The sequence below is a fragment of the Salmo salar genome, chromosome 06 (assembly GCF_965601325.2).
Source record: "Salmo salar chromosome 06, fSalSal1, whole genome shotgun sequence".
In the NCBI taxonomy this organism is placed as follows: domain Eukaryota; kingdom Metazoa; phylum Chordata; class Actinopteri; order Salmoniformes; family Salmonidae; genus Salmo; species Salmo salar.
In genome coordinates, this window is record NC_138296.1 from 26103035 (window position 1) to 26117292 (window position 14258).

At 43.7% G+C, this 14258-nt stretch overlaps 1 protein-coding gene across 1 annotated transcript in view; it reads right to left on the reverse strand.

Annotated features, from left to right (window-relative positions):
• Positions 1-14007, reverse strand: part of LOC106606686 (TBC1 domain family member 16-like) — a 30736-nt gene extending 16729 nt beyond the window's left edge. Inside the window, exons 1-5 of the mRNA XM_082976398.1 lie at positions 13649-14007; positions 8871-9077; positions 7691-7853; positions 7362-7417; positions 7099-7285 (exon numbers count right to left, since the gene is read on the reverse strand). Of these exons, the coding sequence (XP_082832524.1) occupies positions 7099-7285; positions 7362-7417; positions 7691-7853; positions 8871-9045 (581 nt within the window). The 5' untranslated portion in view covers positions 9046-9077; positions 13649-14007. The remainder of the gene's footprint in view (positions 1-7098; positions 7286-7361; positions 7418-7690; positions 7854-8870; positions 9078-13648) is intronic.
• Positions 14008-14258: the final 251 nt, after the last annotated feature.

Below are 14258 nucleotides of genomic sequence, written 5' to 3' on the forward strand. Positions count from 1 at the left end.
CAGCATCAGCAGAAGGTGTTGAACATGGACCTGTTAAATGGGGTCTACTTAATCAATGAAGCGAAGATAGCTTACACTAACATAACAGTGGGTGCTTACAGAGAGGTTTTAAATGCCATCTACCTCATCAGTGGATCTCAACTAGCTAATGCTAAATGTTCACACTAATAGCTGATGCTGTTCTCTATAGCGACTACACTATAGCCTATGAATACAGTGTTATACACAGACTATGCACTGAGTGGACAAAGCATTAGTAACACCTGCTCCTTCCATGACAGACTGAACCTAGGTGAACGCTATGACCCCTTATTGATGTCACTTGTTAAATCCACAACAATCATTGTAGATGAACGGAAAGAGACAGGTTAAAGAAGGATTTTCAAGCTCTGAGACAATTGAGACATGGATTGTGTATGTGTGGCATTCAGAGGGTGAATGCACAAGACAAACGATTTAAGTGCCAAGAACTGCAAAGGTGCTGGGTTTTTCATGCACAACAGTTTCCGGTGGGCATCAAGAATGGTCCACCACCCAAATGACATCCAGCCAATTTGACAACTGTGGGAAGCACTGGAGTCAACATGGGCCAGCATCCCTGTGGAATGCTTTCAACACCTTGTAGAGTCCATGCCCCAACAAATTGAGCCTGTTCTGAGGGCAAAAAGTAGTTCTGAGGGCATAAAACTCAATATTAGGAAGGTGTTCTTAATGTTTAGTACACTCAGTATATGTCAACAGCATGTTTTGATGGAAAAGCTGTTTTAATGGCATGTCCCTCGTCAGGGGAGCTACAGCTACAAGCTCCCCACCTACGTGATGCTCTACCCTAGGGACAGAGCTCTGGCGTCACCCTGAGAACCAGAGCCTGGGGCTCAACCCCCATGGTCCCTAAACTCAATGAATAATGTGGCTGTTGAGCAAGTAGAAGAGACTACACTTCTTGGTGTTCTATTAGATTGTAAACTGTCAAGGGCAAAGCATATTGAAGGCATTGTTGTAAAGATGGGGAGAGGTCTGTCTGTGATTAAGAGATGCTCTGATTTTTTTACATCACATGCAACCAAACAGTTGTACGGTCAGGTGCGCAAAAAAATACCTAGAAAAGCTGCAGCTGGCACAGAACAGAGCAGCACGTCTGGCCCTCAAATGTACATGGAGGGCCAATGTCAATAATATGCATATCAATCGGTCCTGGCTCAGAGTGGACGAGAGATTGACTGAATCACTGTCGATCGTTGTAAGAAATATTGATGTGTTGAAAGTACCAAATTGTCTTTTCAGCCAGTTATCACAGCTCAAAAACCCAGTCCCCAAGTAAGAACAGACGCTGGGAAAATGACTACATGGTAACTCAGGCAAGAAATATGAAACACCTCAAGGAACAACGTGGACTGTGAAGAGACACACTAACACAGTTATCTTTAGATGTTTTAAATGTAGCTTTACATTAGTGTTCTTATCTATTAGTGTTCTGCATGTTGTCGTGTTCCATGTTGTCGTGTTCCATGTTGTCGTGTTCCATGTTGTCGTGTTCCATGTTGTCGTGTTCCATGTTGTCGTGTTCCATGTTGTCGTGTTCCATGTTGTCGTGTTCCATGTTGTCGTGTTCCATGTTGTCGTGTTCCATGTTGTCATGTTCCATGTTGTCATGTTCTATGTTGTGTGGCTGCCGCTTTTTCAACAGCTAATGGGGATCTGAATTAAATACCCAAATACGCAACAATTTCAACAATTTTACTGAATTACAGTTCATATGAGGAAATCAGTCAATTGAAACAAATTCATTAGACTCTAATCTATGGATTTCACATGACTGGGACTACAGAAATGCATCCGTTGGTCACAGATACCTTCAAGAAAATGTAGGGGTGTGGATCAGAAAACCAGTCAGTATCTGGTGTGACCACCATTTGCTTCACGCAGTGCGACATCTCCTTCGCATAGAGTTGATCAGGCTGTTGATTGTGGCCTGTGGAATGTTGTCCCACTCCTCAATGGCTGTGCGAAGTTGCTGGATATTGGCAGGAATTGGAACACACTGTAAAAACACATAGATCCAGAGCATCCCAAACATGCTCAGTGTGTGACATGTCTGGTGAGTATGTAGACCATGGAAGAACTGGAACATTTTCAGCTTCCAGGAATTGTGTATAGATCCTTGTGACATGGGGCAGTAAATAATCATGCTGAAACATGAGGTGATGGCGGCAGATGAATGGCACGACAATGGGCCTCAGGATCTCGTCATGGTATCTCTGTGCATTCAAAATTGCCATTGTTAAAATTTAATTGTGTTTGTTCATAGCTTATGTCTGCCCATACCATAACCCCACCATGGGACACTCAGTTCACAACATTGACATCAGCAAACCACTTGCCCACACGACGCCATCTGACCGTTACAGTTGAAACTGGGATTAATCCATGAAGAGCACACTTCTCCAGCATGCCAGTGGCCATCGAAGGTGAGAATTTGCCCCTTGAAGTTGGTGAACTGCAGTCAGGTCAAGCCCCTGGTGAGGATGACCAGCACGCAGATGAGCTTCCCTGAGACGGTTTCTGACAGTTTGTACAGAAATTCTTCAGTTGTGCAAATCCACAGTTTCATCAGCTGTCTGCGTGGCTGGTCTCAGACGATCCCGCAGGTGAAGAAGCCAGATGTGGAGATCCTGGGCTGGCATGGTTACACGTGGTCTGCGATTATGAAGCCGGTTGGGCTCTGCCAAATTCTCTAAAACAATGTTGGAGGCGGCTTATGGTAGAGAAATACACATTCAATTATCTAGCAACAGCTCTGGTGGACATTCCTGCAGTCAGCATGCCAATTGCATGCTCCCTCAAAACATCTGTGGAGTTGTGTTTTGTGAAGAAAAGAAATGTCCCCAGCATAAGGTGCACCTGTGTAATGATCATGCTATTTAATCAGCTTCTTGATATGCCACACCTGTCAGGTGGATGGATTATCTTGACAAAGGAGAAATGCTCACTAACAGGGATGTAAACAAATTCGTGCACAACATTTGAGAGAAAAACGCTTTTTGTTCGTATGGAAAATTTCTGAGATCTTATATTTCAGCTCATGAAACAGGGGACCAACACTTTACATGTTGCGTTCATATTTTTGTTTAGTATAAAAACATCTAATCAAAACTCCGGGGAGGTCATGGAGAAGAGGAGAGCTAAAAATAGGTTTTATGTTATATAAATGTATTACTGTACATTGTATTACTGCAATTTTGTCCTACAGACGCACTACATTCAGTGGTTTAGAATACTGTACAGAAGCCATAGACCGTTGAAGTTTACATACACCTTAGCCAAATACATTTAAACTCAGTTTCACAATTCCTGACATTTAATCCTAGTAAAAAATCCCTGTTTTAGGTCAGTTAGGATCACAACTTTATTTTAAGAATGTGAAATGTCAGAATAATAGGAGAAAGAATTGTTTATTTCAGCTTTTATTTATTTCATCACATTCCCTGTGGGTCAGAAGTTTACATACACTCAATTAGTATTTGGTAGCATTGCTTTTAAATTGTTTAACTTGGATCAAATGTTGTTTCGGGTAGCCTTCCACAAGCTTCCCACAATAAGTTGAGTGAATTTTGGCCCATTCCCCCTGACAGAGCTGGTGTAACTGAGTCAGGTTTCACGGCCTCCTTGCTCGCACACACTTTTTCAGTTCTGCCCACACATTTTCTATGGGATAAAGGTCAGGGTGTTGTGATGGCCACTCCAATATCTTGACTTTGTTGTCCTTAAGCCATTTTGCCACAACTTTGGAAGTATGCTTGGGGTCAGTGTCCATTTGGAAGACCCATTTGCGACCAAGCTTTAACTTCCTGACTGATGTCTTGAGTTGTTGCTTCAAAATATCCACATAATTTTCCTGTCTCATGATGCCATCTATTTTGTTAAATGCACCAGTCCCTCCTGCAGCAAAGCACCCCCACAAGATGATGCTGCCACCCCCGTGCTTCACGGTTGGGATGGTGTTCGTTGGCTTGCAAGCCTCCCCATTATGGCCAAACAGTTCTATTTTTGTTTCAGCAGATCAGAGGACATTTCTCAAAAAAGTACAATCTTTGTCCCATGTGCAGTTGCAAACCGTAGTCTGGCTTTTTTATGGCAGTTTTGGAGCAGTGGCTTCTTCCTTGCTGAGAGGCCTTTCAGGTTATGTCAATATAGGACACGTTTTACTGTGGATATAGATATTTTTGTACCGGTTTCCTCCAGCATCTTCACAAGGTCCTTTGCTGTTGTTCTGGGATTGATTTTCACTTTTCGCACCAAAGTACTTTCATCTCTAGGAGACAGAACGCATCTCCTTCCTGAGCGGTATGACGGCTGCGTGGTCCCATGGTGATTATACTTGCGTACTATTGTTTGTACAGATGAACGGGGTACCTTCAAGCATTTGGAAATTGCTCTCAAGGATGAACCAGACTTGTGGAGGTCTACAATTTATTTTCTGAGGTCTTGGCTGATTTCTTTTGATTTTCCCATGATGTCAAGCAAAGAGGCACTGTGTTTGAAGGTAGGCCTTAAAATACATCCACATGTACACCTCCAATTGACTCAAATGATGTCAATTAGCCTATCAGAAGCTTCTAAAGCCATGACATCATTTTCTGGAATTTTCCAAGCTGTTTAATGGCACAGTCAACTTAGTGTATGTAAACTTCTGACCCACTGGAATTGTGATACAGTGAATTATAAGTGAAATAATCTGTCTGTAAACAATTGTTGGAAAAATTACTTGTGTCATGCACAAAGTAGATGTCCTAACCGACTTGGCAAAACTATAGTTTGTTAACAAGAAATGTGTGGAGTGGTTGAAAAACGAGTTTTAATGACTCCAACCTAAGTGTATGTAAACTTCTGACTTCAACTGTAGATGCTGTACCGGAAGCCATATAGATGCTGTACCGGAAGCCATATAGATGCTGTACCGGAAGCCATATAGATGCTGTACCGGAAGCCATATAGATGCTGTACCGGAAGCCATATAGATGCTGTACCGGAAGCCATATAGATGCTGTACTGGAGCCATATAGATGCTGTACTGGAGTAACTAATAGCTTAACCATATAGATGAGATTTTCAAAAGTGTATAACAATAATAGCATTGTGAACACGTATGCATGCACACACACAAGTTACAATACACAGTCTCTCCCACACACCAACATAATGTACTCTCTCGCTTTCTTACACACTCTCTTTCTCCCTCTCCCCACTCACTTCCTTACACACAGGTTATTTCTCTCTGCATGATTCCTAGTGACATGTTTCCAGTCCCAGGCCCCTTAACAGTGTCAATAAAAGCTGAGAGCTGTGCTGTTCCAGAGGGGTTGCTGCTGCCTGTAGGCCCGGACCAGACCATTCCATTCCTCTAATCCACCCAGTTGACACACAGCCCAGCACAACAACCCCAGGAGCAGGGAGGAATCAAAGAGCGTTTCACACAGACCCAGGGAGGGAGGGAGTGAAGAGGGGGAGAGGAAGTACAGGGAGAAAGAAATAGAGATTGGGTTAAAGAGAAACATTGGCGAAGGATAAAGAGAGAGAAAGAGAGAGAAAGAGTGAGTGAAAGAAAGAAAGAAAGAAAGAAAGAAAGAAAGAAAGAAAGAAAGAAAAAAAGCGAAAGGGAGGGAGAGGAAGAAAAGGTTAGAGGCAGTGCAAGAGAAAGCTGCCAAGTCACACACTAACTGCACTTAGTGTTAAATGGACGGACAACACACACACACACACACTTCAAACTCCCTCATCCTGGGCTGTGTTTCTGGCCAAATACCTCTGTGTGGAAACGACCTCTGAGGGATGTATAAAGGAGAATGGCCATAAGGTCAGTACAGCAACATGATAGTGGTTTAGTCCAGATGGTTTAGTTGGTTGGAGCAGAGTGTTGGCAACACCAAGGCTGTCGGTAGAATTCCTGCATGGACCACATAATGAATGTGTGTGCTAACTCCTAACTGTTAACTAAGCTGCTTTAATTGGATTGATTTAGCGAAGGACAATGTGTGTGTTTTGGCCCATGTTGCCAATAAGAACCTACATCTACTGGATATTACCATAACCTTGTAATTATCTGCTTTAACAGCCCTTTCTCTCCCTACAGAGTGCACACATCCAGCCTTGGTAGGCAGTAATAGTTAAGAACAAATTCTTATTTACAGACTTGCCTGGTTAAATAAAGGTTTAATTTAAAAAATGCTGTGTGAAGTGTGAACCTCCCCAATGACAGTAAGCGTACACTTATCCTCTTCTCTGTGGCTCCACCATGTGGTAGGTTTGGCCTATTACAACTACCTCGATCTGGTGAGAAATTCTGTCTTGTGAGGTGAGAAACTGGCATCTGGAGTGTGGGTTCAACATTATTCAAGGTTACAGCCTTTAAACAGCGACAACTGTTGCTACTCTCTCTCGCTCTCTTTTTTAAACACTTTTATAAAGTGGTGGGGAAACGATCAAATTGGCAGTTAGCTAAAATAAGCATAGGATATTTACGCAAATGGGTTGCAGGTTCTTGTTTGCATTCAGGCAGTCAGTTTCAAATATGTATTTAACAAGTTGGATGCTTCTCTACCCAAATAATTGGAAAAGCATTTCTGTCGTGCTTATATGCTTAAACTATTTCAATATGTCTCCACTGCAAGATAAGACACCAATATTCAGCGTCTGAACTGACAGAGACTGGATTCAATACATACATAAATTATAAATACCAAGGAAACTACAGCTCCATTTGTGCCCTGCATATCAATAGCTACCTCGCATAGATAATTCACACAAATTCACACAAATCCAACTGACAATAACTTCAATTTTTTCCCACCAAAACACCCTATTCGTATCTATGTCTAACACAAGTCACAAACAACTACGTACACATAACAGACCTGCATTCAAATACTGAAATCTTTAAAATACTTTTAGTATTTGCATTAGCCCGACTTTTTCTATTGGTTAAATGACAACATGCAAACTCAATCAAGCCCTGATAAAGTATCTGAAATGATTTAAAATTACAATTTGAACCAAGGTCTGTATTATCCACACACACAAACCCATCCCCTCCCAGCTCACCTGCTCTCGTTGTCCAGGAACACAGAGCCGCTGCTCTCAAAGAGGGACTCGCTGACGGGCGACAGGCAGAAGGGTGAGGAGAAGGTGGTGTCCGAATCCGAGCCCATGGTGCTGTCCCTGCTCACCTCGTCAGCCGACAGCTCACAGGACCCCTCATCCCCCCTCCCCCCCAGACTGGGGCTGCTGCTGCTGGGGAGGAGGGGGCTCTATGCTGGCCTCCAGACCCAGGCCCCCTCCATTCCCAGATCCGCTCCCGATCCTCTCCTCCTCCTCCCGGTCCTCATCTTCCTCCTGGGCGGGAGGGTGTCGGGAGTGGGGCCTGCAGGTAGGGTTAACATTACAGTGTTACCGTAAAATAGTTTTTTCGGAGGATGAAATTCGACCAGATGGAAATTAAACACCATCCTGAAACAGTGTTCAGCTATATTACAAAAGTTCAGGCTCAGTTGTCAGGATACAAGCAGTTATCACAATAAAACTAGTTACTGCAATAAAACCTGTTACGGCGATACAAGCCGTTTTCACGATAACACCAGTTATTGCAATATCACCACCTACAGAAGTCCATTACGTTCCCCTCTCCCCACTCTACCTGCGGGGCCTGCGCCGAGCGTTCCTGCGGACAGGTGAGCTCTCTGGGGTGATGTAACGCAGGGCCTCCTCGTCCTGTTTCTGGATGCGGGAGTTGGGAACCCAGGTTAGGATCAGAGTGGTTCCCAGGCTCTCATCCTTCTCCATGTGCACACACAGGTATCCTGAGGAGAGAAGGGAGTCATGAGAGAGATGGAGAAACATGGCCGCAAACACACAGGAACACAGACATGTGGACAAGAACACAAAACACATATGAGATCATATCATCAGAGGATTGGAGACAGGTTGAGAAAGAGAGGACACACACACAAGAAAACACAAGCACCGAAGTCACCTGAGAAGATCACACTATAAGATAAAAGGATCCCTGAACCAAGTCAGTTCTCCTGAGGACAAAACCTTCTTCCCATGAACCAGAAGTCAGATAGATAGATATACCAAATCTGGAGTCAATCTGACTTCTGGTTCATGGGAAAAAGATTTTGGCCTGAGAACTATAATAGATTAGACATCTATAACCTTAATAAGTTGGTACACAAACATACTGTCCATAGCTAACATACCATACCATGATGGAAGAGGTGGCAAAGCAGTGGCGTACTGTACGTGGAAACATTACTAGGTATGACACAAAACAAGTGAGACAAAGAGGAAATAACCTGAAAAGAAGATAAGGAGATCTGACTCATGAACAAACAAGGAGATGCAGAGGCGAGAGATAATGAACCATACAGTCTCATATCTCTCAGGTGAGAGTTCATCTGTGCATGGTGGAAAGAGAGAGAGACACTATAGGACACACTGGGAAGAGAAGAACAGCAGAGGAATAGGTGAACGCTATAGTCATAGCTGGGGCCTGTTCACGAGGATGTAATGTTACAGAACATTCAGATAGAAATGTATGGTGTAGAACAAATATGATTGTCAGGTAGAATAGGGAATCGTGTTAGTGCTATTCATTACATGTCTATGATGTTCAGAATAGTTCAGCTCACTGAATACACCCCAGGGTTGTATGTATTAGGCACCAAATGCAAGAAAATGGACTGAAACAGGGAGGGACTGCCTGAACTTGTCCGATAAGAAATGCTCTTCTCCGTTGCAAAGACGTTCGCTACAGTGTGCCCTAATGAGTAGGACCCTTATGTAGGGGACTCCTAGACAGCTATATACTGTACCTGGGTGGTGTTCGGGCAGGCCCGGCAGGGGCTCGGCAGGGTGCACACACACATTGTTCTTGGAGAAGATGATCTCTCCGTCCAAGCTGTTCCGCGACCCCGCCGACCCTGGGTTAAAGGTCAGGAGGTCCGAGGCCTTGGAGGAGGCGCGTCGCAAGAGCCGACCGAGAGACATCTACACCGACACCAGGACTCTGCGCCCATCCTCTGGAGTGGGGGGAGGAGGAAAGGTGAGAGTGGGGGACAGGGATGGAGAGAGACAGAATCAGGTCAGAATGGAGGACATGGGGCACTAGTGTTTTACAGTACGACATCTGCCTATTCAAATGAACAAATCATATATACAGTGCCTTCGGAAAGTATTCAGACCCCTTGACTTTTTCTCCATTTTGTTACATTACAGCCTTATTCTAAAATGTATTAAATCGTTTTTTCCCCCCTCATCAATCTATGCACAATACCCCATAATGACAAAGCAAAAACAGTTTTTTATAAATGTTAGCTAATTTAATTAATTTAACTGAAATATCACATTTATATATTCCTTAATTCCATTATTTTACTTTTAGGTTGTGCGTATTGTTGTGAATTGTTAGATATTACTGCACCGTTGGAGCTAGAAACACAAGCATTTCGCTACACCCACAATAACATCTGCTAAACATGTGTATGTGACAAATACAATTTGATTTACATAAGTATTCAGACTCTTTACTAAGTACTTCGTTGAAGCACCTTTGGCAGCGATTACAGCCTCGATTCTTATTGGGTATGACGCTACAATCTTGACACACTGATATTTGGGGAGATTCTCCCATGCGTTGTTTTGGCTGTACGCTTAATGTCGTTGTCCTGTTGGATGGTGAACCCTTGCCCCAGTTGGAGGTCCTGAGCAGGTTTTCATCAAGGATCTCTGTGTACTTTGCTCCGTTCATCTTTCCCCTCCTTCCAAACTAGTCTCCCAGTCCCTGCCACTGAAAAACATCCCCACAGCATGATGCTGCCACCACCATGCTTCACCGTAGGGATGGTGCCAGGTTCCCTCCAGACGTGATGCTTGACATTCAGGCCAAAGAGTTCAATCTTGGTTTCATCAGACCAGAGAATCTTGATTTTTTTGTATGAAAAGAAACATATAGAGCTAAGCACAGGCAAGATCCTAGAGGAAAACCTGGTTCAGTCTGCTTTCCAACAGACACTGGGAGACAATTCACTTTTCAGCAGGACAATAACCTAAAACACAAGGTCAAATATACACTGCAGTTGCTTACCAAGATGACATTGAACGTTTCAATGTGGCCTAGTTACAGTTTTGACTCAAATCTACTTCAAAATCTATGGCAAGACTTGAAAATGGCTGTCTAGCAATGATCAACAACCAACTTGACAGAGCTTGGAGAATTTTTTAAAGAATAATGTGCAAATATTGTACAATCCAGGTGTGCAAAGCTCTTAAAATGTCCTAACATTTCTAAAAACATGTTCTCACTTTGTCATTATTATTGTGTGTAGATGGGTGTGAAAAATATTATTTTATTCATTTTTAATTTCAGGCTATAACAACAAATCGAGGGGTGTGTATACCTTCTGAAGACAACGTATATAATCGTTATACAATCATACATGGCAAAGCTAACTCTTTTACAGTTTGAGATTTCATTTAAAGGCAGTGACAGACATTTGTACTCAAGTTACACTGTGATGTTTGTATAGTATTAGTGTGTTCTTACCCCAACAAGTCAACCCTGGCATGCAATAAAAATTCACAGTTAGTTGACGTGGCATAGGAAAACACTATCTTGACTCAGACACTTGGCTCAGTTAGTGTAGGCGTGTGTGTGCAAGTGTGTCCCCCACCTTGAATAAACACACACACACACAGAGCTAACAGATGTCTGCATCTATGGCTATTCTCAACATGTCACACAACTGTGCACTATGACTGGTCTCACATGCCAGACTCATAGCTTTCACAGTGGCTGATGAAAGAGACTACACTATGACTGGTCTCACATGCCAGACTCATAGCTTTCACAGCAGCTGATGAAAGAGACTACACTATGACTGGTCTCATGCCAGACTCATAGCTTTCACAGCGGCTGATGAAAGAGACTACACTAGGACTGTAAACAAAATCATTTTGCTGTTCACTCCAGTCAACCTTTCTGCTATGACTGGAATTGGCCACTATCGCTACTGGCATATCAGTGTTACTCCATACTGTGTAAGTTCCTCTGTGCGACCCTATGATAATGTAGCCTAGTTCCCTATCACTACAGTCTATGACATCGGCTACATTCCCAGGGCCCCACTACTCCTGAATGTGTGGAATGTTCCCTCTTCCTCAGAACCCTGAGTCATGATCTGTGACCCAAATGGCACTCTATCCCCTATATGGTGCACTACTTTAGTCCAGAGCCCTATGTGCAGAGGTAAAAAGTACTGTGCTACATAGAGAATAGAGTGCCATTTGGGAGGTAGCCATGTTTACCTCCTCTGATTAACTCTATGCCCCACGACTTCCTGTTAACAGGGCTCCAGGGTGATGTTTCCCCTCGGTAAAGATTTAGGATCAGCTTCCCCTCTCCCAATCCTAACCTTAACCATTTGTGGGGTAAATGCAAAACTGACACAAGATCAGCATCTAGGGGTAACTTCACCCTACTGGCTTATCAGGACTCGGACAGGAAGTCTTCTACCCCGGAATCCGGGCAAGGCCAGTGAGTATGTACTGTAGCCTCGTCCCAGATATGTTTGTGCCGTCTTGCCAATTGCTATGGTCTTTGGACTGACAATGATCATAGGAGTTGGCAGGACAGCACAAACAGACCGGGTACCAGGCTAGGGAGAGTGAGTGAGGTTCCTAGGAATGAAACAAATGTACTAATTTGGCCGGGTAACACTTTACAATGATTAAGTTTCTCTCTTAGGCTACCTTTCTTAGAACACTGCATGTACACACTATACTTCAGTACTACAACCATCCTAAAACCACTCTGGCCATAGCGCTGAGCTGCTCACATGAACATTTGCATGGTAACTGCTTACAGAACAAAGCCAATCCATTGAATCCACTTGCAAATGAGCAGTAGTAAACTAGGCTGAACTCACTATACCAGGTGTTCAGTGTCAACCATACCCCCCTGGACCTTCCAGCCATACCTCAGCAGATTAAAGCTACATTTCATAGTGCATTTTTCTCCTTCTGGTCACCCCAGACCACAGCTACCCCTAACCAGTTGATAGACAGTGGAGATCTCCACCAAAACAGGGAAGTTAGAGGTTATTTGGTGGTAAAACAGCTATAAGCAGTTCTCTGTGTGTATCCATAGCCGGAGGTTATTCTGGTGGGTATGATAGCAGCAGGGCGAGAAGAGGTCAGAGTGTGATATGACTCCATATTCAGCATGTGACTAAGCAGGGAGCCTGACTGATATAGCACAATGCTCTCTCCTTCTTCCATGCTGTCATCACCTCAGTGTGTGTTCACACATTGCCTTGTCTCCTCCACTTTAGCCTCTGTCACCTCACACTGGTCCTACTGTAGCATTCCAACATGGAGACATCTTTCCAAAGAACGTGTTACTCTCCTGTGAGTGTGAAGTCTGCATTCGGTCATCATTTTTTCTGTAGCCATTCATCTCATGTATGGAGTTTTTTTGTTCAGAAAAACTTCAAACAAAACAGTCCTAAGGATTTTCTGAGACAACTAAACGTTCCCCAACGAGATTACAGAGCGAGTGTATCAGTACAGTATCCCACTGTGTCCTGCCAGCCTCAATGACTATAAACGCAGAGGATTCCAGTGCCTCAGATCAGTGGGTCCAAGTTCACCTCCAGGCCACGCTAACAAACTTGTCAGGCTGCTGACATTTGAATAGAGGAGGCTTCCATAATTAACTGCCTCTCCCGTTCATCTGGATTGTGACACCAAAACCACTGCCTGGGGGGCAGCAAAGACTTTAAATAACCACACGCACTCTCAGTGAGTTGCAATCCCTCAGGCTGACTCACTTCTATGAGCAAAGAGTCAATAGACTATGTATCAGACACAGACACAGCAATAAGTATTCTGTTTACATTTGACCTAGTAAAGTAGAGCTTGAATAGAAGTAGCCTAGGTGAGACAACTCGAATGTGAACTGAAAATGGTTGGCTTAGGCATAGGCATAGAATTTGACCCTGTTATGGCTATAAACAGATAGATATGAAGTCAATGAGATAGCCATATGGAAATTATAGCTTTAGGCTATCAATAGCCTACGCGACATAGTAACAGAGGAGTATCCTGAAGAGTGGCGTGCCGTCCGTGATGACGAGGCTACATCAACTATTGACACATTGTTTCAACGACAGGAAACATCCATTTGACAGGAGGATGGAACAGCGGGATCCTCGCTGCCGCAGCATTCTTTTTCACGGGCCCGGTCCTTCTCCTGCCTCTCCGACATTGCTATCGGTTTGGCCGGGCAGGGATTTTATCTGTAGTTAAGCCTACCATCACGAATACATATTTTAGTCTAGTTGGCTGGCCTATGTCCTCAAATTTCTCACCATCACATGCAGTGCACATCCCGACCAACCCGTATAGTTCGCCAAAGGAATAGCCTAGCCTAGGAAATAAGGGGTCGTGTAGGCTACAAACACCATAACCTTATCCATAATAAACGAGGTCGTTTGGTTCCTTCTCGGTCATCGGTGTACACCTGTGCGAGCGGAGGACTTAATAAATAAATGCACACTCAAAAACACAGGCGATGCGGTCTTTGCTTTCTCACCCTCTGTCCCACCCGAGACTACTGTCTTTGCCGCTTATCCATTCCGAAGCGATGTTTATGGTGGTTGTATCCGTGTAGTTTGAGGTCACGTCTTCGGTATTTTGTTACGCGGTGTGTGTGTTTGTATCCGTGCGGTCTTTCTCTACCGCACGCGGACCTGCTATGTTTCTCTAACCCAACCCCCAAATTCCTCCGCTTCCGGGATGGCAGACTGGATAAAGGCTGCTTCTGTGAATGCACGGACCAGTCAACTATTTGGATCACATTACATTTGGAAGTATGTTTGTCTTATTAGCAAAAGCAAATGATCGTCAACACATTACAATGACATATCTAAGTAAGGCTAACCTTTTATCATAGTATGACGTTTTAGAGGTCAATGCCGAAAGCTTCACTGCAGTTGGCTGATCCTGAACTCACATGAGCATCATCAGGACCAGTGGAGTCGGAGCATCATGACGCGTATCTAAGATGTCCCGCTGGAACTCTTATATATGGCAGGTAAACCACTAGCAGCAAGGACAATGAGCAATCATTTAAACAATAAACAGCACATCTCAAAATGACTATTTCAAAACAAGGTATTTCGAGGCCAATGTTTTAAACAATA